Source organism: Monodon monoceros, unplaced genomic scaffold (genome assembly GCF_005190385.1).
Source record: "Monodon monoceros isolate NGI ecotype Baffin Bay Population unplaced genomic scaffold, NGI_Narwhal_1 Super_Scaffold_2, whole genome shotgun sequence".
Classification (NCBI taxonomy): Eukaryota; Metazoa; Chordata; class Mammalia; order Artiodactyla; family Monodontidae; genus Monodon; species Monodon monoceros.
The window spans coordinates 87,353,291-87,378,817 of NW_021703776.1; the positions used below are offsets into that span (position 1 = coordinate 87,353,291).

Below are 25,527 nucleotides of genomic sequence, written 5' to 3' on the forward strand. Positions count from 1 at the left end.
AGGTCCCAGGGTTCATGAGCAGAGCCTCCTGCCTCACAGCTGCGGGGAAGGTTGACTTAAGTGGACCAGAGATCTTCATTTTCTATAAAGAAATCAGGCTGCGGCAGGTAAGGAACCCTCTTAGCAACATCCCACCCCAGGACTGCATTTCTTCTGGGTGCAGATCTGCTCCCCAGTGGGCCTCATCCAGTGAGGCAGCTGAGTGTGTGTTGGTGGTTGATGGGGGGCGGGGATGACTAGATGAAGGCCAGGCAGGTTGGTTCCTGGACCTCTGTGTGCCCTCTCGGTGCAAACGTAAGGCCCTCCAAGACAGAGGTACACAGACTCCTGAATGCCCTCTGCTCCCAGGGAAGAGAAACCAGGGAGTGGGGGAGGGGAGAAAAGCCGTTCCTCAGGGACCCTCCGTGACCCTGGGTCATGGACAGCCAGCAGGGACAGGGCCTCAACCTAGGCAGAATTTGATTTTAAAATGAACATTTTACATTCACCTTGAAAGGGAGAAGGAGAATTTGCTCCTACTGGGTGCTTTCCGTGTGGCAGTTTCTTTCTACATAACACAACGTTTAATTTAATGTTCCACAAAGACCCGAAGTTGAATTTCAGGAGTGTCCGCCGCGTGCCAGGCGCCCTATTTGTCTGCTTTAGGTAGAACTCATTTGTGGTCCTCACGGCCACTTTGAGGTGCATCCTGGATCAGAACCCCAATTTGAGCGCCACCAGGCCCAGGTTGCTTCAGCGAGGCTGTGTGACCTCAGGTTCACCCTTGCCCCGGGGTGAAGCAGCTTGCCCCAGGTCAGAGAGCAGCAAGGGGCACCTGGCCTGGCTGCTGCTTCCTAGGGTAAAACTGAAGGCATGGGAACACCACATCCTGAAACATTCAGGGGTGCAAGAATTCAAGCAAAAAGAAACCTAAGAGGGAAGAGATATGGGAACATGTATATGTATAACTGATTCACTTTGTTATAAAGCAGAAACTAACACACCATCGTAAAGCAATTATACTCCAATAAAGATGTTAAAAAAAAAAAAACCTAGACACATGAGTCTATCTATATTTGGGGTAAAATGAATTTTTTTCCCTAAGCTGGAAGAATATGTTTCCTCTTGTCTCAAAGAGTCAGCACCTTTTCTCTTTTCTTCTTGCTATTTTGATCCCCTCTTTTAAAGGCCTCTTCTGCCCAGCCCCTCTTAAGCCCCACCCCCATTTCTTCTTCCCTAGTTTAAAACATCATTCCCGGGTTCCCCCTTTTACGCGTCTATTTCCTCACGCCTGCATGCTCTCATCTTTTCCCCTGAGACAGGGAGCCTCTGCTCTAGACCCTTTATTGACCTCCTCTTCTCTAAGTCTCAGGATAACCGCGTAAGGCAGGTGTCAGAGCCCCGTCTGAGGGATGAAGATACTGGGGCTCCAGGTCAGGTGAGCAGACCCAGTCGGAGGACATCCGTTCAGTTCTCTGTGGGCACATACAAGCCGTTTGGGGCACCTGAGATGACAGAGGTATCCCCTCCCTGCCCCCTGGGCCTCCGCTTGGAAAGGAGCCATCGGGCAAAGGTGAGAAGTTCAGCCCCGCCCCTCCCCCTCTCTCCCCGCCTTCTTGTGTAGCCTTCAGACAAAATGTTACACTGTTCCACTGCCTGCACCCTCATTGGCTGGCCACCGCGCGTCCCCATTGGCTGTGAGCCCGGAGGCACACTGTGATTGGTCCCTGCACCTGTGCCGAGGTGCTGGGTCTGTCTGGCCCGGGTGGAGACACGGTCACCACTCTGGTTGGCATGCGAGGCCGGTGACCGCTGCCACCGCTGTCAAGCCTTCTGGCGGCCCGCGTGTTCCGGGAGTGGGGACGTCGTGTGCCTGGGTGCCCATCTGCCTCCAAGGGTGAGAGTCGACTCAACGCTGTGGCGGGTAGGGGCTGACCTTCTCACCTCGCCGGCCGGCTGGCTCCTCCATAAAGGTGCACTTGTCCTTGTGGGTGTTTATGTACATGCAATTGATTCAAGACCCTGGATCCAAACAGGTGAACATTTAGGTCTCGGTCCAGACTTTAATAGGAGCATTTGTACATGTCATCTTGACACCCTACATATTTCTGAGACTGATTTTGGATTTTCTTTTTACATGATCTAATAAGCATAGGGAACCAAAGGAAGCTGCTGGTGGGTTGCAAAACATTATCCAGTATCTTGTATGCGTTTGCTTAGGGTTTGCTAATGAGACTGGATCACACTCATATGTTTTGCAGACTGATGCTTAAAAATGATTGAGGGCTTCCCTGGTGGCGCAGTGGTTGAGAGTCTGCTTGCCGATGCAGGGGACACGGGTTCGTGCACCGGTCCGGGAAGATCCCATATGCCGCGGAGCGGCTGGGCCCGTGAGCCATGGCCGCTGAGCCTGCGCGTCCGGAGCCTGTGCTCCGCAACGGGAGAGGCCACAACAGTGAGAGGCCCGCGTACCGCAAAAAAAAAAAAAAAAAAAAAAAAAATGATTGAAAGTTACTCTGAACCTTGGAGAAGGTGAAGTCATAGTTTTTGAAAGTTCGGCCTAGGGAGTTTTTAAAAATATCAGCCCTAAATGGGTACTAAGTGGTGTTTTAATTGGAAAGTCTTTGGTAGTGAAAGTATACTTTGCTTTATACATGAGAGGTGATAAGAATTATGGCATGATAGTATGAACCTTCACAAAATGCCTTTTTAGAAGAATGCATCAATGAAGCTGTCTTCTAACTTTGTGAGACTGAAGGTTACACTTAGCAGGCTGATCTAATGAACAGAATTGAGCACAGTAAAAAGTTTTTAGAAAGGAAAAGATATCAGAGTTATGGCCATTCTGAAATGCCTAATATTATTTTTGGCCCCAGTTTCCCTCAGAATGAATGGGCTTTGCATAAAGTGCCCAGTAAACATTTGTTTACGGAGCTGCAGTCCCCAGAATTCCTTCACATGCAGCTTCCCATGCTGTTGTATGCTCCTTCCTCCACTTCTGTTGGAAAATGAGCAGCTTGTGCTACTTGCCCTTGTTCCGGATAGTCACAGAATTGTGACACTGACCTTCCAGGGGTGGAAAGTTTAAACTATAATCTAGTTGAGGACTTTTTCACCTCCTTTATCCAGATAAAGAAATTAAGATTTCAGGTTTCTTGGCTCATAAATAGTCACATTGCTGGTTAACAAAGAGTTACAACCCAGGTCTTGAGCCAATCTATAATCCATCCTGCCTTTTCCCACACTGGTTCATCTCATTGGCCGGGTACCATCTCTGGGAGCATCCCTGCATCATCCTACCCACCGTGGATTTGTAGGACTAGCTTCCTTCCACCAACTATCCCCGTACTGAGTTCCCCCAATTCTTACACCTTTCAGATGCCCGGAAATTCACACTCACCCTCCAAACATGCCCCGTTTCCTGAGCCAGAATAGGATACCCAGGTTCTTGCCCCTGTATAATCCCTCCCCACCTGTCTCACATGGCAATGGGCCAGGATCACCTTCAAAGGTTTTTTCTTTTTCAGCTTCTCAAATATGTGCTTCTCACTGTGAACCTTGTCAAGAGCTGAATTCATGAGATTGTAAATGCTTAGGATCCAGAGAGGTCTTTTGGGTCAGGGTTGAACTCGCTATTATTTCCTGCCCCCAATGTTTTCTCTTAATGCTATCCTGTGTTATTCCTATTCTGATGCACCCCAGGAAGGACACTTTAGATGCTGGATACATGGATCCTGATGAAGGATCATACCGATTTGTTGGCAAAACAAGATTGAAATGAAAAAGTTGTGTGGACTGGGGCTGAAAAACTTCTCAGAGAAATTGGGACTTAAACTGGGAACTGAAGGACAAGCTGACTCTAGAGAGGTAGAAACTGGGGGCAGGGAGGCATTCTCGGTAGGAGGAAAGAGAATGGGCCACAGAATAGGGGTTGGTGGGCAGGGCAGTAACGTCTACTGCTGGGGACAGTTTCCTTAACACCCTTTGTATCTGCGTAGGACCTTTAGGAGAAAAGGTTTGTTCTTGTTTTGTTCTGTTTTGAAATAAAAGATCACTTATTGATCTCATTTTTACCGTTAATTCCCCCATTCCTAGCAAAAGAGCCAAGCTTGCAAGAAGGCGGAGGAGGGTCCTGCCCTCCCCTCCCGCATCCAAGAACATGACTTCTGTGGTACTTGTCCTGGGCGAGCACCCCTTCACACAGATCACAGATGCGGATGGGACAGATCCAGCTGTATTATTGTAACAAGAGGCTCTGTCTGAAAAGTATCCACCTAAGCTCCTGCTGGGTCCACAGTGCAAGTCAATAAAGATAACTTGGAAAGAATGGCTTTGGGGGATCATAGCAAATCATCCCTAGTGGAGAGCATGATGGAGCATCTAGGAATAGGATATTTAAAATTGCACAAGGTCTAATGAAGGTTAACATCTTGATTAGATCCTTGGCTTGATTCCCCACTGAAAGCAGAATGGAAGGATCATCTCCCATCTTTTACTGCAGTGTTCCCATCTCCCAGCTCCTGACCTGGGGCGCCCGAGACAGGCAGGCTGAGATGGAGGCCACAGCACCCGGCAGCTGGGCAGATGCTCTGGTGCCATCCTCACCCCAGCGGCAGGCAGAGAAGGCTGCCCTCAGAGGCAGCAAGTAACGGGAGTGTCTGCTGGCTATGGGAGAGGCAGAGGGCTGCACCCTTATTCAGTGACTCAACAGTCCCCATAGCCATCCAGATATTTCCTGAGGAATGTGTTTGGGTAGAAGCCTGGGAGGAAACCCAAATTATCAGCATGGGCACTGGGAGAACTCCAGACTCCCCACAAGCCCAAAGGCCTTTGGTATTCTTGTTCCTAGACTACTAGAGAATTTGAGATGCTGGGAGGATCCTGGTATTTTTTCCTCCATTTGTCCACCTAAATTCCCTGGTGTCCATGCACATGCATTTCTCTTTAATTTAAACAGGTAAAGAAGACCTATGTTCTTTGGTTCAAAAGTTTCTTGTTTTTCTGTAGGTAGTTCAAAACCTTCACTGTTTTACTTTGCTCCCTATTAAAGATTTGTTGATGTCTGGAAATTGGAGACTATAAAAGTGTGGCCTCTGATGTAACCTAGCCCTCGGGCTGGATGGGCCTTTGTGATTCTGTGGCTGTCCTCCCCACACCGATGGCATAACTCCTGGGAATGAATGTTACAGGAGCTGAAAGGGACCAGCGCAGGCAACAAAAATGGCACCTACTTACCATCTTCCCACCACTGAGAAGCACACCAAGGCAAAGTGGACACCCTAGTGAAGACCACATTGGTGACAGGAGACTTGCTGTCTGACCTAAAAGACGTTTTAAAATCCCACATTACTTCATTGGGTTCGTGGTCTCTGTGGCCAGTTCTCCCCCTAGAACTTAGTGAGAAAGCTTTCTTCCACCTCCTTCCCTGATATTCCCTCTTCGAAGGAGATTTTGCTCCCAGCTGCTGTCAGCTGAGGTGCTTTGAGAGAGGGGCTGCTTGTCTGTGCCCCAGTGGTGGCTCAACCGGGAAAGCATCAGAATCGTCTGGGCAGCACGTCACCTACACAGACGCCTGGGCCACCCCAGGAGATGCACATCCAGTGTTTCTGAGGCAGGGCCTGGGCGTGTGTATTTTCATCGGTCTCGCCAGGTGGCTGACATACATCAAAACCGACCCAGGTCATGCATTGTCTCTGCCCAGCAGAACTGTGCTCAGGGGAGAGTGGACCCCGCGGAGAACTCCCATCGTAATTCACTCAAACCCCAGTGCTGAGTACCTCCTGCGAGTATAGAGGTGATGACAATGCAGCCCCCTGTTCAAATTGCTGGCAGAGCCATCCATGGCTCAATCTTTTATTAAAATCGTTACATTATCAGCCTTAGAACCGCCTCTCTTAGAGAAGGGCTCCTGATTTGTAAAGTTAGATGTGACCAAGGACAACATAATGATCATTTTCAGAGCCCACTGGAAGCAGTTCAAGGCAAACCAGCTTCCACTTCTCTGCCATCACGTACCTTTTTGCTTTCACATGTAGAAGAGTGCGTTCTCTTCTTTTTTAGGTACAGTATACATGCGGAAAAGTTCACGAATCTAAAGAATACACCTTGATGGATTTTTTTCACATACTACATAAACCTGTGTAACTACTTCCCAACTCAGAGGGGTGCCTTCTCACAGTAGGAAAGACCTCAAAGGGTGGGACACATACTTGTTCCACCTCTGACAGACTGTAAAGAATGCGATCTCAGGGTACGGCTTGCTCTCCTTGGCCACTGTGGTCAATTAACAAGTGTCTGGTGAGTACCTGCAAGGTCCTGGAAACTTCCTGGTGTAAAGCAGCTGTGCCCTTCAACTGTAAGTCAGATATGAGCACCTTGTGTTTTAGGAGTCGAGCTTCAATAACAGATTTTGTATCATCTGTTATTTATTGTGTATCTGTCATCGATTAGACTCATTGGTTTGGGACCTTTTACTTGGGAGTTGTTTCCCTTTCTTTCTGCTTCAATCCACTTTCCTTTTTCTTTAATGTTGTATCTTTATTATTTAGGGCCAAACAAAGCCTGGTACGTTGCAGCTTCTCATGGAGACCTCTGGAGAAGACAATAACCCCAGCGGCAGAGCAATGCCCTGGTCCCTGGCACAGCTGCAGAAGGTCGAGCCGCGGGTGGCCCGCAGACGCCTGTCCCAGGCCCGCCACCGAGCCACCCTGGCAGGGCTCTTCAACAGCCTCAGGAAGACCGTTTACTCCCACTCTGATCTCACAGCCTCAAAGGTACGGGGACCTTAGGGTAGGGAGGAAAAGGTCCCATGCATGGAGGGATTGTGGAGCCGAGATGGGAACTGGCCTGGAGCTCCCGCCCCCGAGGGCTGCGGCCTGGGTGGGTCAGCGGTCAGCTGCGGACCCCTCATGGCACTCTGTCTGCTGCTGCATGTGGATAAAGCCTGAGAGCCGGGCCTTACCTACCTGCTGCAGACAAGCCTGGCCTTGGAGGGGAAGTGACGGCCCGAGAGGCCCGGTGAGCCAGTGACTGCAATGCCCATCCCTCTCACGGGCAGTGGTGAGCCTCTAGCAGCTGCCCAGACCCTATGTCCTCAGCCCAAGCACACACACATACCCCAAAGCACACCACCCAGTACATGCCCATGTGTGCCTCTCAGTTTTCATGCATCAACCAGGTCTTTCCCTAGGCGACAGGGCTCTCCAGGTAGGCATTTATCTTTTCCTGATCTTAATTTTGCCTTTCTTCTTATGCAGCTTTTTCATTGCTGATCAGTGCCTCTGGTGGAGCACGGAAGGTTCGGGTGGGTTTGGGTGGTGGTGGGAGAATGGAGTGGGTATCACTGCAGGAAGCATTTAGGAGGTCTCCAACAGGGGAGAGGTCCCCGACAGCCTCAAGTCCCCCCACCCTCTTTTAAAAGAGGAGGGAACTGGACTCCAGACAGGACCTGTCAGCTGGTTGGTGGCAGATCCAGGAGGAGGCCTGGTTTCGGGCTCCAGACCTGGCCTTCTTTCCCCGTCCATCTCTCTGGACCAGACCGATGCCCTGCAACTGCTTCCAGACAACAGGTTTCCCTCTGGGCTGGTGCTTTCAGCAGAGCTGCACTTATGGAGAGGGACCATTTGACGAGTGGGAGCATCCTGCCTCCGGAGCTGGCACCAGAGCCTTGCTGAGGGCAGGCACACAGAAGAGCCCCTCAGTGGGCACAGGGCCAGGGCCTCTGTGGAAATTACAAGGAAGGCGCCCAGAGCGCCCTTGTGCAGGGCTCCAACTGGGGCTGGAAGAATATCAACAGAGGTCCCACGTGCTCCTCTGGAAGGCTCTGAGTTGTAGCGGGAGAGGTATGGGGAGGGCTACTCCCTGGCTGAGCCAGGCGCAGGGGCTCGGGACTCAGGTGAGGGTGGGGAGAGAGAGTCCACATCTGGGCCTCTCAGCAAAGAGCTTGTCCAGCACAGCTCTGCTCTGTGTCCCCTGGGTGACGAAAACCCCAAAGTCCCTGTCATTGGCCAGTGAAGAAGTGTGCACAGACTGCAGCACAGCTGAAGAAAGAACAGGTACTCAGGGCTGGCAGTAAGGAGTGGAAGTGAATCTAGAGGAAAACCCTTTGCAGCCCCTAAAACTCACACCTCACGACGTGGTGGTTGAGAGCCTGGATGTTAACTGGCCTCGGTGCACGTGAGGCAGGTTACTCGCTAAGCTTCAGTTAACACACCTGTTAAACAGGGACAACAGTCATGGCTTCCTGAGGCCTGCTGTGGAGTTCTGCAATATAGTAGCATGAAAAACATAGCATGGTCATATGTGGTTTAGAATGTTAGTATCACTTAGGAGTATCACTTAGGAAAGTGAGGCTCCAGAAAGTTAGACAGTTTGCCTGGAATGGCACAGCCAGAGGGCGGTCTGGAAATCAGATGTTTTCTGTGCTCTCCTTCTTTCTCTTTCGTGCTGGAGGAACAACCCTCAATTTTGCATTTGTAATGTCCACGGAGAAAGGATTTGTTCTACAGGAGTGAGATGCACGTACGTGTGGTAGCAAGGTGTTACTAGTTGTCTGTGGCTGCCAAAACAAAATACCACACACCAGGTGGCTTAAAACAACAGAAATGTATTGTCTCAGAGGTCTGGCCTCTAGAAGTCCAAAATCAAGGTGTCCACGGGGCCGTGCTCCCTCTGACGGTTCTAGGGGAGAAGACTTCCTTGCCTCTCTGGCTTCTGGCATTTGCTGGCGATCCTTGGCATTCCCTGGCTTACAGAGCAGTTACATGGCCGTCTTCTCCCTGTGTCTTCATATTGTCTTCCCTGTGTGTGTGTCTGTCTCTGCATTCAAATTTCTCCTTTTTATAAGGACACCGGTCATACTGGATTAGGGCCCACCCTAATGACCTCTTTTTAACTTGATTACCTCTAGAAAGACCCTATTTCCAAATAAGGTCACACTCACAAGTCTGGGGGTTAGGACTTCAATATATCTTTTTTAGGGGAACACAATTCAACCCAGACAAAGGTCCTAAGAAAATCAGCCTGCCAAAACCATTCTAGAAACAGAATTTCAATGAATTGCACCTGGCTTACCTGGCTCTGTGCTGGTCCAGTTGACGTAGTGAGACTGCGAGGTGAGCGTGGGGTGGCCCGGCTGTGCGGACACAGGTGACCAGCCTGGACCAGAGGACTAGAAAGTCCTCGCCTCACCCTGAGAACAAGCCTGAGGTTCACGCCACCTGTCAGCCCCTCGTGTCCGAAGAGGGGACAGAGTCCTTGCTGACCCAACGGTATAATCCTGAAGCCGGGGTGGGACAGGGGCAGCAGATGGTGTAAGACAGCAGGTGGCCCCTGCTCTAAAGGAGATCCTGTAGCCCACTGTGTTCTCCTGTCGCTGTCTTTTGGGTCTTCAGAGTGCTGTGCTTTGAGGTTCCTCAAGTCTTCTTGTGCACCAGCCAGGGCAGCGGGAGTCTAGAATGGCAGCCCCTGGGCTGTGGGCTCCTGGCTGGTGTGGCATCCTCTCCCACCACCTCCCCATTTCCTTTCTTTCCACAGCTCCCTGAGCGAGGCCTGCGTCCCCCAGCGCTTCAGAGTCCATGCATACTCTGGGGCTCAGCTGAGCTCAGCTGCCCGGAAGCCCGGCTCCATCCAGTTAGATGGGTCCCTCCTCCCGCTGCCGTGCGTTCCCACAGCCCTTTGCGGTGCTTACTGAACTCTAGCACTTGTTACACGCAGTTGTTATGTGTTTTGTGCGTTGAGTGGTTGTTTCCACGCTCATCTTCCCTGTTAGAATGTCAGCGGCCTGAAAGCAAGGCTGTCTTGTTTACTCTGTGTCCCCGGGCTAAGCGCACAGCTTTGCCCTCATACATTCCTGATGAAGGTGTGGGACTCCTGACAGGCATCGGGTGTCTGCATAATAAACAACGTTTAGCGTTTCTCACTTTTGAATAATCTTGCGGTTACCATTTTGACTGTAGTAATATTACATACAGTACAAAAGGAAGGAAGGGAGGGAGGGAGGGAGTGAGGGCAGAAATGCTTGTGATTCTACTCTTGCAGACTAGGAAATTCAGAGTTCAAGTTGACAGAGCACTTGATAAATGTTTAGATCAACTAGAGTGTACGCATTTAGCAAACAAACAATATTAGCACGTTTAATGTTAACCTGCCGGTCGCACACTGGGACAAGCGAGCAGAAGTTAATTGGCCTTCGTGCCGCCTGGAGCTCTAACCATCAGGCCACCTGTGCCGTCACCGTCCACGCCGACTTCATGTAGCGTATACAGTAGTGTGCAACCCTAGCTGTCTGCTGAGCTCAGCTTAATTGTTTCCAGATACTTCGATATTTCTGTGAGAACCGTTTCCAGAATACAAAGTAAATGTCATGCCTTCTGTGGATCAGAACAAACTTCCTACCTTTTCTGTCGACAGCGTCAAGGACTGGGGCTTTGCCCCCGAGGGAGGGTGGCTTCAGGCCAGGAAAGGGGCTCCTGTGTCCGCAAAACCTTCTCTGTGGTGGGAGCCTGGCTTTTCCGCACTGTCTGTCTCTGTCCTCAGTGGCAGGTTTTGAATAAGGCGAAGAATCATATTCAGGAACTGGAACAAACCTTGGATACTCTGCTGAAGCTGAAAGGTGAGAAATCCCTTCCTGCCACCCCTCTACCTCCCAGGGAAGGGCTGGCTTGTTTTTCTATTGAAAACAAGGAGATTGGGTTAAGCCAAGTGAACATATATTTATTGATATTATTGTGTGCCAGGCACTGCACCTGGGCCAGGGGTACGGTGAGATCCATGCCCCTGTCCTCAGGGAGCTTAGCGTCTGGCAGGACAGACAGATGTCAGCGGGCTGTGTGAGCATGATGAGCTCCTTCCTAGGTGCTGTTGAAGGGTGCCTGACCTCCTCAGGTCAGAGAGGCCAGAGAAGTGGACTGGGGCCTGTCCAACTCAAGAGCAAAGGGCAGAAGCTGTCTTCCTTCCTTGCACTCAGGCTGGGAGACATGGCTGGCTGGGAATTTGGGTTTCATAAGCTAGTGAAAGCCGAATTCTGAAAGGGATACTTTCCATGTCTTGACTGAGAAAGTCCAGTTCAAGAAACTCTTCCCCTGTTCTAGTGCTCTCCCCGCACACCTAAAAGGAGACGTGGAACTGGGCTCTTGACTCCCTAACACTGAACCTGGGTGGGCTCAGCGACCACCCATGGTCCACCCAGGCCAGAAAGGCAGGAGAGACTGGACAAAGTCCCAACTATCCTGTGTGACCCTTGACTTCAACTTCCCTCATAGAATCCTTCAACCTGGAGGATGGGAATGTAAACAGCTTAGAGGAGGTCAAGGAAGAATATGCCAGCATGTACTCTAGAAATCCCAGGTAAGACACCCAAGCACCAGGAGACCTAGAATCTGCTGTTCTACTACCACAGTGCTGCTACAGCTCCACAGCCCACCTTTCCCCTCCAGAACACAGAACCGAGGAAGAGGTGCTGCTTACCTGTTTAGAACAGTCTTGTGCTGGAGAGATTTCTTTTCTGTTTTATTCGAATCACATGCATTGGATTTTTTCCCGATTATGAAAATCCTACTTATTAACAGAAAATGTCAAAAAGACAGAAATGCCCAAAAAAGAAAATTAAAATACATATTATCTCACCACTCAAAGAAAATCAATGTTAATCTTAACAAATGTCCTAGTTTTTTTCATTTTGCACATTATTTTGTAGAGAAATGATATCATAGTATTCATATCGTGTTATAGCTTTTAAAGAAACTCACCTAATGGCTTTATTGAGGATATATATGAAAATAATGAAAATCCAAATCTCTGCCTACTTTCCAAGCTTCGTAGGAACCTAAGAAAAACCAAACTGAACTTCAGAGAGGAAAGGAAAAGTAGTACACTCAGGTGTCACAGATGCTGAAAGGGGAACCTCCTTTATAATGTCACAGTCAGACAAGAGAGGCTGATACGAACAATGTCTTTCTTGTACTTTTATGATCTCATTTTGAACATTTAACTCTCGCACTTTTTGATGTGTGCTTTGTAGACTTAGTCTTTGCTGTGCTCTCAAAGGATGACCCAGGCCCTGTACCACCATCCTGCACAGCTGCTTCGAGAGCGGCCTGGACTTTAGGGACAATGGCTGGGCCCTCATCACCTCTGGTGGCCCCAGGGCGTGCCCAGCACAGTGTACATTCAGGCTGGCCTCTCAGGAGGCACAGGAGTACGTGTATAAACAATTTTACTCACTCTGAAAAGGGGACTGCGAACTGCTTACTGTCAGAACCTCCTGAGAGCCTGCCGAGGTGAAGTGATGTTGTTTCCTCTTTTTTCGGTGGGGTTACTACTGATGAATTTTATTTCCTTCTCCGTGCTTTTCTGTATTTTCCCATTTTTTAAAACAATAAATGTGTATTATTATATCCTAAGGGAAATAATCAGGGGAAAATGATAGATTATTAAATTAAATTAAATTCACATTGTAGACAACATGAGAATACAGAAAAGTATTAGAAGGACACGATCACCTATAATCACACTCTGCACTGCTTTGGTCGTCGGGGGGCGGAAGCAAGAGTGGGGTGCGTGCGTGCGTGTGTGTGTGTGTGTGTGTGTGTGTCTGTTGAGTGTACGTGGCAGGGTGTTTGTGGCCACGTTTTACAAATCAGACTAGCCCCACCTGGAAATCAGCCTGGGAGATGATCTCAGTGAGGCAGATGTTAGCTACTGATCCCACCACATTTATTACATAAGCCATCCTCTCCTTCCTGATTTAACATACGACCACTATCACATACTAAAATCTTATTAATACTTGTATCACTTATCCACATGAGGATGACTAAATTTCTTTCAGAATCATATTAATTAGGGAGGATTTTTCCACTAGAATTATTATAAGCCTACAATAATTAAAACTGTGGTACCAGCAGAGGAATAGATTAATTACATTTTGTAATTATTATATTTTAATTAATTAATTAAATTATGAGTGAACTTCAGTGCCTTTGTTCAGGATCATTTGTATTTCCTTTCCTGGGAGCTTTTTTTAACCTATTCTTTGCCCATTTTCCTGTTGGGTTGGTGGTCTTTTTCTTATTTAGTGGTAGAAGGGCTTTATGTATCGTAAGAAATTAGCCCTCTTTCTAGTATATGGATTCCAAACAATTGTACCTTGGTTGGTGGTTTTCCTATTTTGGTTTCAATGTTTCTGTTTTTTCTTTTGTCCATGCAAAAATGAAGTCTAATCTCTCCATCTATAATGGCACCTGATGTTGGGTGAATAGAAAGACTTCCTCCACTCTGAGATTAGAGAGAGAGAAAAAGGGGTTGAGACTTCTCCTATGTTTTCTTCTGGCACACTTGCTTTTTAACTCAATCTGATACCTTGGGGATTATTCCTATCAGTATAAAGAGATTCTGGGTACAAGTCCTGGTTTTCCAAATTGTGTCATGTTGTTCCAGTCTCAAAACTGTCTTCTGAAGAGCAGAATTAAAAACTTTATGAAGCCCAACTTATTCATTTTTTTCTTTTCTAGATGGAGCTTTTAGTTTAAACCGAAGTATTTAACCATGGGTTTTTGTGCTATTGTAAATGGTACTTTTTAAAATTTCAATTTCCAATTATTCATTGCTAGTATATAGAAATACTACTGGTTTTTGTATACTGACCTTATATTCTGCAACCTTGCTTCCTTAGTTCTGGTCACATATTTGTAGATTCTTTGGGATCTTCTACATAGATAATCACATTGTCTGCAAATAAAGACAGTTTTATTTCTTCTTTCCAATCTGTACACCTTTTATTTCTTTGGTTCACCTTACTGGACAGGCTCTAATCTCCAGCACAATTTTGAATAGAAGTGGTAAGAGAGGACATCCTTGTCTTATTCCTGATCTTAGCAGAGAAACAGTCTTTTACTGTTAAATATGATGTTAGCTGTAGGTTTTTTGTAGATGCCTTTTATTAGGCTGAGGAAATTCCCTTCTATTCCTAGTTCGCTGAGAGTTTTCATCATGAATGGATGTTGAATTTTGCCAACGCTTTTCTGCACCTATTGAGATGATCATATAGGTTTTTTTTTCTTTAGTCTATATATGCTAAAACTGTGTCAAGAATTTCAGTCTTGATGTTCATGAGGGATTACCTTGTTTCCATTTCCTCCCCAGTCTGATATTAAATACAGTTCATCAGAAAGGTTCCAACAGCTGGCGCCCAATCGAGGCAGTCGGGAAGGAGGTTGAGGAGGAAGAAGAGGAGGAGGACGACGACGAGGAAGACGACGAGGCAGAGGAGGAGAAGGCAGAGGAGAAAAACGCGGAGCTCTTCAACTCCTCAGTCACCTTGCTGCCAGACCTCTTGGAATTTGAACGGTGTGAAGAGCTGGGCCCCTGTGGGGAGGGGGACAGGTGCTCCACCTGGGGCGTCCTGCAGGCCCCGAGTCATGGAAGCTCCAGGATTTCCACGTGGCGGGGGCTCAGGGATGAGGTTGGCAGAGGAGCCAGAGAAATAGTCCTGAAGCCACATCTGCATAGCACGTGAACTGTGTTTCCTTAGACTGACTTTATTTGGGGTGACTTTGGGGGGCCTGTGGGTGGGATATGAGAGCTAAAGCCACCCCCACTGCTGCACACACACCACAGGTCTGCTTCAGCAGCCTTACTAATTAATCTTGGAGTAAGAAAGGCAGTGGATGGATGGCTCAGATTCCCCCTGTCCCTCACCGCTCCTCCACAAACCTGAGGCCCTCCACATCCATGTGGAAGGGGCGGGCCCAGTAGAAGGAGGCTCGCTCCACAGCTTCCAAATTAAAGCGAGGTCATATCATATCTGCACACATCTGGGCTCTAAACTTGAAGCAGTTTTCCCCTGGGGGGAGAGCTGAGCCTGCCCTGCCTCCCGTCCTCTCTTCTGTCCGGCAGAGAGCTTCACAGGGGGCGCTGGGAGGACTTGGGGAGGGACCCCCAAAGCACAAAGCTAAGTCGCCTATGGCCCCCCAGATAGCTTCTACTCTGCAAGTGGCAGGGCAGGCCGCGGCCAGTGAGGCTGAGTCCCTGGTGAAGCACAGCGCGGGCAAGGCCTGTGTGCTGTGCTCGCTTCCCCTCTCCCCGCCACCACGGGATCCCGAGGAGCCGGCCTGGGCGGGACCCCGGGCCACCGGCTTCAGGTCTGGGAGTTGCTGACCTTTCTGTTGCAGGTACCTCAACTTTTACAAGCAGACGATGGACCTTCTGACCGAGAACGGGATCGTCTCCTCGCAGGAGGTGACCCTCCCCATCATGTCTGCGGCTATCTCCCATCTGTGGCAGACCCTCTCCGAGGAGAGGAAGGCCAGCCTCCAGCACGCCTGGGCGCAGAAGCACAGCGGCCTCCTGGGCTTCGCGGGGGCCTGTCAGGAGCCGGCCTGTGCCGAGGGCAGCGTGAAGGACAGTGGAGTGGAAAGCCAGGGGGCCAGCTGCTCGCTCGTCTCCACCCCTGAGGAGGTGAGCGGACCGACGGGTGGGGTGGAGGGTGGGCATCACCTTTGCCTGGAGATGCCAGGGAGCTGCCCGGGTCAGACAGTAACTTGGAGGTGCTGTTTGGATTCTGGCGCGCGCGGTAAGTTTCTGATTTTCCCGACATTATATACGCAACCACAGAACCACAGTTATTTTTCCCCTGCTACTTTCCTGGCCTTTCCATGGGGATTACAGAAAAGAAGGTTTAGAAGGTTGTATGCCCTAGGATTCTTTCGGCTTCAAGTTACTCGCTATTTAAACCAAGAGGAAATGTACTCGGCACAGCCAGGGAGGGCCCGAGGCAGGAGGACTTCCGCTTCGTCTCCCTGCGTCGTCGCCGCCGACTCGGCTCTTCCCGTCTGCCTGCTCTGCCTCGTCTCAAGGCCGGCATCTCACCTTCCTTCCCCACCCCACTTCCCCCACCCCATGTGGTGACTGTGGAACGGCAGCTGGTAGCAATCAAGTTGTTATTCCTTTCCTACACCGGGTAGGAGAAAAGATTCCCTGCTCCTCTTTCTTAAGGGTCAAGGAAGAACTTTCCCAGAAATTTGCACCATACCTCTCCTGCCCTCTCATTGGCCGGAATTGGCCAGATTGCCAGATTACTGAGCCAATGACTAATCGAGATAGGATCAATCAGGCCCAATCCCTGAGAGCAGGTCAGCTCCCACCCCAAAGAGCGTAGCGGAACGCAGAGGAGGCAACTACGCCTCTACCGTAAATGTGCTTCTCGGCGTTCAAGCAGCAAGAATAGCCATGGTGAGCCATGCAGAGAGCGTTGGGTGGCGTTAGGTTAGCGGTCAGCTCAGCGCTGAGCTCAAACTGGGCCCCTCAGCTGCTCTTCCAGAATTAGGACAGCCTCAGAAGGCTGCTGCTACCACCTGCGGCTGCATCTGCCCTCCCTTGTCTAACGGGGAGGGCAGTTCTTTGCTCTCCGCGCCTGTTTAGTGCTTTGCGGGACATTTAGCTTCCATGGACCCCACCCCTGCTTTGCCCTGACTTTCCAAATACTCCTTCGCGGGTGGTCCCTTGGAGGGGACGTCCAGTGTCTCTCTGGGGAGTCTTAGAGCCAGAGAACCTCCTCCAAGAGCCTCTGATGCTGGGGGCCAGCCCTGGAGGCCCCATTCTCTGGGAGGTTTCCCAGCCACCAGGGCCCAGGCCTGGAGAGCAGTGGTCACCTTGTCCAGTCTTTCCGGTTCACAGACAAGGCCTAGCATGTGGCAGGACTTGTCCAGGGCACATAGTTCCTGCTTCAAGCATTGTATCCTTCATCACAGAGTTTTTCAAGTCTCTGCCCTTTGGTCACCTGTTTATGCTCTACCCTCCGTGATCTCCCCTGATGCTTCTCAAGTGGAGTTTAGTTAAAAGGCAGGTGCCTGGAGACTTCCCTGGTGGTCCAGAAGCTAAGACTCTGTGCTCCCAAGGCAGCGGGCCCGGGTTCTATCCCTGGTCAGGGAAGTAGATCCCACATGCCTCAACTAAAGATCCCAGGGCTTCCCTGGTGGCGCAGTGGTTGAGAGTCCGCCTGCCGATGCAGGGGACACGGGTTCATGCCCCGGTCCGGGAAGATCCCACATGCCGCTTAGCGGCTGGGCCCCATGGCCGCTGAGCCTGCGCGTCCGGAGCCTGTGCTCCGCAACGGGAGAGGCCACAACAGTGAGAGGCCCGCGTACCGCAAAATAAATAAATAAATTAATTAAATTAAATAAGAAATAGTATCGATAGCATAGGCTTAAAAAAAAAAAAAAATCCCACATGCCTCAACTAAGACCCAAGGCAGCCAAATGAATAAATCTTAAAAAAAAAAAAAAGACAGGTGCCTGGCTAGTACCCCAGACCCACTGAATCCGAGTCCCCAAGGGGGTGGCTCAGAATCTCATTTTGAACAAGCACCCCAGGTGACTGATGACTGCGGGTGTTAGTCGAGGGAATTCGCAGGGCAGATGTGCCACAGTCAACCGCTACCACCCATGCCCCGTCCCCACCCCCCATTCGCCACTCCACTGGACTATGGTTTCTGATCTGACTATCCACGAATGTTGGGTCCACCATGAGAGGATGTGAGCTCTCCTCCATAATGAGCAAAGCAGGGCCAGACAACCAGCCCCAAAAGACCTCAACCCAAGGCAAGCATCAGCCAGGATAGATGTCTTTGTAGCCTCAAAGTGCCTGGCCCTGGGGTCCCACAACAAAGAAGGCAAAAGAAAACGTATGTCAAATGCATGAAAATTCTGTCAAACTGTAAGCTGACTGCACACGTGTTTGCAGCACAAACCTTTCCTCAAGGAGGAGCAGACCCAGAGAGAAAACTTCAGAATCCAATGTCTCCAAATCACGGAAGCAGCTTGTCTGGGCTTTTTCAGGAAGGGCTAAGGGCTCACATTCTTCTGGTGTTGAGGGAAGCTGGCAGCAGAGTCTCTTAGCCATGCCCAGAGCAGGGCTCTGCCTGCATCGCCGTGCCCAGGCTTGGGCCAGGCCAGGGCTGAGTGACAAGGTGAGTGGAACAGATGACAGTTATAGGGTAGGTACAGAGCCAGTTACTCCTGCTGTGGCTTCTAAATTAGTTGCAGTGAAACCTCTGCAGCTCCTGGTCCACCTGAGAGGTTCTGCTGTGGAACAGTTGCGTTTGGGGCCAACCCCTGGACTCGGGATCAGGTGGACAGGGCCCCTCACTTCTGAGAGGTGCGGCCCCGTAAGTGTGCTGGGTGCCCCAGAAGGACCTCAGAGCCTGGCCATGCTGCCCCCAAGAGCTGGCTTGTGAGAGGGGTTTGCACAGGTGAGGATGGTATGTGGCCTGTGATTGTGATGGGCTGATTGATTTGAGGGAAGGAATTTAGGTCCTGCGTCCCTGCCTCAGGCCTGCTGGGGAGGAACACGGAGACAATGGGCTTCTGTGCTGATGGACACAGGAGCCCAGGCCTTTCAGTGACCCCTTCCCAAATCCTCTTTGAGGTGACCAAAGGGATATCAAGAAGAAGGACACCAGAAAATGTCCAGAAAGCCAGGAGTACAATTCACAATTCCAGAGTCCCAGGGAATTCAGTTCCGGGAAAGTGAATTGTAAGAAGACATGAAGTGGGGAACTTCCCTGGCAGTCCAGTGGTTAAGACTTCGCCTTCCAATGCAGTGGGTCGGATTCAATCCCTGGTTGGGGAACTAAGATCCCACATGCCCTGCCACCAAAAAACCAAAACATAAAACAGAAGCAATATTGTAACAAATTCAATAAAGACTTTAAAAATGATCCACATCAAAAAAAAAAAAAAAAGCTTAAAAAAAAAAAAGACACGAAGGGCAGACAGAAGGCCCCCAGACAAAGAGCAATGTGTCCCCAGGTAAGAGGGGAGGAAACCCTGGGGAACCTGCTAGAACCTGCCAACTAGGATCAGAGAATGCCCTCTTGACTCCCATATAGAAGGGGTAAAAAGCACAGCTAGTTAAAATTTTCATATAAGAGTGTCCATGCAATACTTGGGACATTTGTATGCCAAAAAATTATTCATTCTTTATGTAAAATTCAAATCTAACCAAGCATATCCTGTATATTCACTAAATCCTGCAATGCTAAGTGTATATCATGTTCCCATGGAATATTTAATATTTGTCAACAAATTTTTAAAAAGCAGAACTGAGAACTTTCTAAATAGCAAGATTCCAAAATAGGAAATATATGCTATAATATGCCCTGGGAAATGACTGGAGGAAACAGATCAGTATGTCAACAATGGACATCCCTGGGTGGGACTGTTTCTCAGTGATTTTAACTTTGTTTCTATTTTCCACAATTTCCAAGATGAACCTGTGTTTCTTTTACAAAGCACATAGTATTCAATGATAGCTAGCGTATTTGAGCCATTATTCTGTGCCAGGTGCTTCCCATACATCATTTAATTCTTGCAGCATCCCTATGGGTAGGCACTGTTGTGATTCCCTTCGGGATCTGGGAAATTAAGTCACAGCTTAGTGAGTGGCAGGGCTGGGAGTCGGCTTTCCCGCAGCTTAACCCCAGAGCCCCCTTAACCTCTGTCCAGCTGCCCTGGCATGAAACCGCTAGATTGTGGATCCTGGGCTCAGACAGTCTCTGCCCCTCGGGAGGAGTAGATGAGCCCTTTCCAGTGTAAACTGAGGCTCACCTCTGGCTGTTGCATCTCGCACCTGAGCTCCTGCTTTCTTTAAAAGGAGGAGACCATGGTCCCCGGTGCTTCCCCGTCTCTCAGCCACCTCTGGGGTCGGGAGTTTGTTCTGGGTGGGCAAGAACTTAATACTCATCCTCTGGAAAGGTCACCAAGCAGAGAGCCGGGATTTGGGCCTCAGCTTTAACATGCACCCATTTGGGGCTGAGGGGTAGAGAGGCTTTCTACGCATCTCTCCCCCAGCCGCCCAGAGCAAACGTCAAAGTGTAGGGGTATTTCTGACACATGAAGTTTTGTGCTTCCTTTCAGATCCTTTTGGAAGATGCCTTCGATGTGGCAAGTTTCCTGGACAAAAGTGAGGTTCCAAGTACATCTAGCTCCAGGTGAAGAAGGGGGTGTGAGACTGTGTGTGTATATGAGTGTGTAAGTGTGTGTGTGCATGGGCACCGCTGTTGGGGTGTTTACGAGCCTCTCATCGTGGCCCAGGGCTGAGACACACCAGGTTATCAACTCCAGGTGGCTTGTGCTGCACTGCTCCCCGGGGTGAGGTGGCCGTGGGCAGGTTACAGCAGTCGGTCTGGTCCAGGAGGTGGGCGGGGGGCTCTGGGCCACAGAGAGCCGGGGCCAACGTGGAAACAGGCCCGGTGCCCTGGGCTCTGAGTCGCGCACAAGGGGAGAAGCTGCTTTTCACAGTGCTGATGGGAAGGATGTGGAAGGAGGGGAGGAGGGGATGGCTGACGCCCTGAAGTGAGAAGAGCATCTGGGGAGATGTTAAAACAAGAAGGAGCTTGTTTTAAAAAAAAGAAAAGAGGTGTGTTTTCTCAGAAAGAAAGTTTAGGATGGAAATTCCCTTGCTACTTTGAAAAGCTGTGGTCTTACAGCCTGAAGGCACAGGCCCTTTGCATAGCTGGCTAAAAAGAAGCAAGAAAATTTAGTTTTTCTGCCTTGGGAGTGAGGCTGACGTTCATGTCCTCGTGATCCCAAAGAACATGTCCATTCTCCCCGAGGCCTGTGGCTACGGCCTGGAGCCCTGGCCGCCTGCTGGCAGGTCAGGGGGCAGCATTTGCTCCTCTGCTCCCACCCCACCGCCCCCAGCCCAGCCAGACTTGCCCAAAATCTCAAAGCACTTTTCCCTGGTGACTCAGGCTCTTCCCAGCTGTATGTGGAGTCTGATTTGGCTGAAACTGGCTGGAGACAGACGCTCCTGTTTCTGAGCTGGGCTTGGGCTGTGAAGACGATTTTGTTGAAAAGTGGGCAAAGTGTACTTGGAACTCCTCACTCTACTGATGGAACAAAACCCAACCAATTAAAAAAATTTTTTTTCTATTTTCCCTAGAAAAGGCAGGGGTTGCTGCCAGGGGTTCTCACGCTGACTGTGAGACCTCACTCCAACAGGAAGTCAGCTGTCCAGGCCTGATTTCACGGTCCTGTTGGCAGGCTTCTCCCCTTGTCCCAGGAAGCAGCAGGAAAGGAATCTGCAAAGCAGCCTGCCCTCTGCGCCAGGCCCGTGTTCCGTGTTAGACCTCCTGAGCGGAGGCATCTCAAGGGGCTGATGTTGATCGTGCCCTGAGCCCCCTGAGCCTGGGCAACCACCGGTGGGAGCAGAACCGTATGGCGTTGCTGTACGAGCCTGACTCCGGGAGGAGAGGAAATCTCGCTCCTTGTTCCACAGGCCACAGCTCAGAACACTAAGCTAGGCACGCGGGCCTGCCTCCCTGTAGTCTCACTTTCCCAGCAGGTTCCAGACACGATGTTGGAACTGGGGCCATGCAAACCTTCCATGGAGGGCTCGGCTGCGTGCTTCAAAGTGCTTGGCTCCCACTGTAATCCAAACATTTTAGTGGGTACAAACAGAGGTAAAACGTTAGGATTCTAAAGGTTTGCTGTTTCTTCCTCCTTTCTGCTGTCAGTTCCGTGCTGGCTGTCTGCAACCCACAAAATCCCGAGGAGAAGTTTCAGCTCTACCTGCAGATCGTCAATTTTTTTAAAGGCCTTTGCTGTGTTAACACTCAGTTCAAACAGGTAGGACGGAGCAGAGTGAGGCCTTGGCTCACCTCCCCTCGGAGGGCGGGAAGGGCTCTGGAGGGAGACCCGGCTACAGCCCCCCCAGCTCACACCCCGGCGGGGGGACGTTCTTCCACGGGTGGTTGACTTCAGCCTAATGCATCCTGTGAAACGGAGGATGTCCGGGAAAATGGAGGGGAGAGACAGAGGGAGGGATGCTCTTCAGGGCAGACCTGAGCCTGGGAGTCCCTTGATGCCGGGACCAGACCTCAGGGGCCTGGCCCTTCGCAGGCATTCCTACGTGTTGTGTGACTCCCTGATGCCTTTCTAAGAGGCCGGGCCGTTTCATCGTCTTCGGAGACCCCGGGGTAGTATTTGCTGCCAGCTTTTGAAGGATATTAATTTCTGCTTCCAAAAAGCTGACTGTGCAGCCCACGGGGACATGCACTGTGGGGGGTCTTGGTTAGAAGGTCCATTCCTGGGAGCTTCCACGGGGGGAGAGGGTTACGCCTGAGCTGCCAAGGGGACAGGCCCTTTCAGGTTCATAGCCATTGATCTTCTCACGAATTTAGCAAAACTATAGCTGTTCATTAAAAAGGTAAGTGATAGGGATGAAGATGTCTCAAATAATTCGGACAGCTTTTCCATGGGGCCCTCTTCCCGCTAACCCTTCATTTCCCTCTGCCAAGACCACTTTGAATCTCCACTTGGAGCCAGGGCCCTTCCCTGCGCTTTGCTCTCCACCTCCCAACCCCTGGCCACCGGCTCTGACCACTGTGTCCTTTTCTCTCGACACAGTGAAGTCAGTTCACTTTACCAAGGCCTTGAGAATGGATCGATGGGACAGTCTTTGCTTCCCCTGCTTCCTTTCTCTACACATGGCAGGAAAGAAAGAACAGGCAGGGCTGGAGCACCCATGGAAGGCAGAGGTACTCAGACTTGAATCGCCTTGGGAGCTCATTGGAAATGCAGACTCCTGATGTCCCCACACCCAAGATTCCCATCCAGTGTTGCGAGATGCAGCCCCAGAAATCTGTATTTTGAACAGGCTGTTCAAGAGTGTCCTCGTGCAGGAGGCCTCAGGCTTTGGTAGATGGTTTGTAAAGAGGGCAACTGCATTCTCTTCCCCGTTTGTCCCCCGCTATCAGCTTCACGGGAGGTGGTTGGATGAAACTTAATTAGTACCTGTATTGGTTTCCTAGGACTGACGTTACAAATTACCACAAACTTGGTGGCTTAAAACAACAAAAATCTATTCTCTCATAGTTCTGGAGGCCAGAAGGCCAAATCAAGGTGTTGGCAGGGCCATGCTCTCTCTGAAAGCTGTAGGGAAGAATTCTTCCTTGCCTTCTCCTAGCTCCTGGTGGCTCCCAGCAATCCTCAGCATCCCTTGACTTGTAGCTGCATCACTGCAGTCACTGCCTCCGTCTTCACATGGCCTTCTGCTGTGTATCTCTCCGTCCCTCTCATCTTATAAGGACACCAGCCATTTGGGTTGAGGGCACACCCTAAATCCAGATGATTTCGGCTTGACATCCTTAACTAATCTTACATCTGCACAGACTCTATTTCCCAATAGGTTTCAGGAGGATATGAATTAGAGGGAACACTACTCAACACATTTCAGCACCCAATTCCAGCAAACACCTCTCACAGACTAGTGCTTTCACAAATCTGCAGCTTAAAAATGCCTCATCACCGTTTTCAGAGGCTTAAGGAAGCAGAACATTTGGAATGACATTCAAGCACTCTGTGTGACAGAGACTCCAGCGTGTGGTTCCCTCCCAGGACGCTTGGCCTCCGGGCAACCACTATGCACCGACTCCCACTTTTCTCAACCTCTACCGCATCCTCACCCTGAACAACGGGTCTGGGTGATTTTCCTCCTACCAGCTGTTCCCCCTCTTGGATCCCCTGGCTCTCGTGCGCCCCTCCCCCATCAGTAGAGCACAGCAGGTGGGGACCGTTCTCCAGAGCTGGAGAGGCTTCATTTGCAGTCACCCCCAATCTGGCCGTCACCCTGGGGACCAGGTCCCATGTTCATAAGATAGTTGGCTGGATTAGGGGTGCTTCCCGGGGCCCAAGGGGATCAACCCCTAACCATCAGGGCTACCAAATTACAGGGCTGATTTTCTGCTGGGGTGCGGAGAGGTAGGAAGAACATAAACCCAGGAATGTACGGTTAGGGGAAGAGGTAATGGGGAGTCAGAGAGGTTGGCTGGGGTCATTGTTAAGGGACTGAGAAACCCTTGCTAAACAGACATAGCGCTGTTTCTTTTAAAAAATTATCTCCAAACAGCTAACCCATGAACATGGTTTAAAGTTCGAAAGTTACCAAAAGATATACAAAGAAAACGTAGTCTTTCGCCTACCACTGTCCCTTGCTTACTATCGCATTCCCTTCCCTGAAGGCAATTACCATGCCCAGTTTCTGTACAGCCATCCAAAGGTATTCTCCAGATATTTATGTAATCTTTCAAACACAAATGGTAGCCTACTATACACATTGCTCTGTACCTTGCCCTTTTAAAATAGCTTATCCTACGGATAGAGAGGGATCTCATTCCTTTTTTTTTTTTTTTAAAATAGCTGGTGGGTGCATAATGGTGTAATTCACCATCCTCTGTTGAGGGCATTTGGATGAAGCTTTAAGACTGCCCCCGTCTCTCTTACGGCATCCCAGAAATCTCCAGGAGAGGAAAGAAGTCAGTTCTGTTGAATCCAGGAGAAGCCATTCTGGAGATGACAGAGTATTGAGTGGAGTGAAATAGAAATGGACTCCCTGCCCCCCATTGCTTTTAACTTCCTGGCTGGAAGCTGGAGAAGAAGATACCACTGAAGAGACGTGGGGGAGAGACAGAGGGAGGGGGGCACGTCTGAGATGATGGGGCCTTCTCCTCTGCCTGAGGCCCAGAGCCCTTAAATAAAGTTGAATCCTTTTCTACCTGTGTTTTGCAGGAACCAGACCTTCCCTTCGACGATGAGACAGTAATGTTGAGGTGCACGGAGACGTTTGACGATGAAGATCTGTGATGCAGTGGGAGCAGGAGGGGTGAAGGAGGGCGGGCAGTCTCCAAGTTTGAATGCTCACAGCCCAGGTTTGCCCCTGCCTCAGCCTTGCAGGACGTTTTGGAATGGGCTGTCCTGAAAGCATTTTGATGGTTGTAGTTTCTGATTATTATAAAGTATTTAAGAGGAGTGTGGCCCCGTGTCAGTCTTTCAGGGTTGTTTGGTATGAGGTGCTGGCCTGCTGCAGGGCACACACCTGCTCCCACTGTGCTCCTATTCAGGGGGTACCGGATGCACCCGAGGCCCAGGCCACGAGCCTTTCAAGAACAGGACAGGCAGGATCTGTTCCATGACACCGGGTACTTGCAGCACACCTGGGTTCAGGGCATTGTTTTGATGGGTTCTAGAGAGTTCTGGAGCCCACCACACATCCGGCATGTTCTAGGAGCCCAGGAACAGTGTTGACCTCAACCCTGTGCTCCAGGACATCAAGGTAGAATCAGCTACATCTGCTTTTTCTGACAATAAAGACTCCTGAACGGAGTCCAAGCCAGATCCCACAGTGTTCTGAGTGCTTTCTGGTGAGGCCCCTGGGCAAAGAGTGCATAAATGTCCCTGGGCCTGTACACTGGGTGTGATGGTTAATTTTGTATGTCAACGTGGCTAGGCCATGGTACCCAGGTATTTGGTCAAACATTATTCCAGGTGTTTCTATGAAGGTATTTTTTTTTAGAAGAGATTAACGTTTAAATCAGTAGAGCTTGAGTAAAGCAGATTACCCTCCATAGTGTGGGTGGGCCTCATCCAATCAGTTGAAGGACTGAATAGACCAAAAGATTGACCTCCCCCAGGAAGAGGGAATTCTGCCAGTGACTGCCTTCAGACTCCAGCTGTAACTCTTCCCAGCCTGCTGGTCTACCCTGCAGACTTT

The 25,527-nt window shown here is 50.1% G+C and overlaps 1 protein-coding gene across 2 annotated transcripts; it reads left to right on the forward strand.

Annotated features, from left to right (window-relative positions):
• STRA8 (stimulated by retinoic acid 8) lies at positions 1–24,790 on the forward strand. Of its 2 annotated transcripts, XM_029233912.1 has the most exons (10): positions 51–107; positions 6,555–6,752; positions 10,516–10,591; positions 11,241–11,325; positions 13,892–13,893; positions 14,139–14,163; positions 15,150–15,435; positions 19,893–19,966; positions 21,494–21,605; positions 24,546–24,620. In XM_029233912.1, the coding sequence occupies exons 2-10, from the start codon at positions 6,561–6,563 to the stop codon at positions 24,618–24,620; spliced, it is 927 nt and encodes a 308-aa protein (XP_029089745.1). In that variant the 5' UTR covers positions 51–107; positions 6,555–6,560. The 2 variants fall into 2 exon arrangements, with proteins under 2 accessions (XP_029089744.1, XP_029089745.1); XM_029233911.1 differs by lacking the exon at positions 13,892–13,893 and having other exon boundaries at positions 1–107; positions 6,528–6,752; positions 14,122–14,325; positions 24,546–24,790.
• Positions 24,791–25,527: the final 737 nt, after the last annotated feature.

Bases quoted from the DNA above. Each gene is read 5' to 3' on its own strand.
- STRA8 (XM_029233911.1), top strand. From the start codon at position 15: ATGAGCAGAGCCTCCTGCCTCACAGCTGCGGGGAAGGTTGACTTAAGT. The intron at 15,436-19,892 runs GTGAGCGGACCG...GCTTCCTTTCAG, and splicing joins TCGTCTCCACCCCTGAGGAG to ATCCTTTTGGAAGATGCCTT. The intron at 19,967-21,493 runs GTGAAGAAGGGG...TTCTGCTGTCAG, and splicing joins CCAAGTACATCTAGCTCCAG to TTCCGTGCTGGCTGTCTGCA.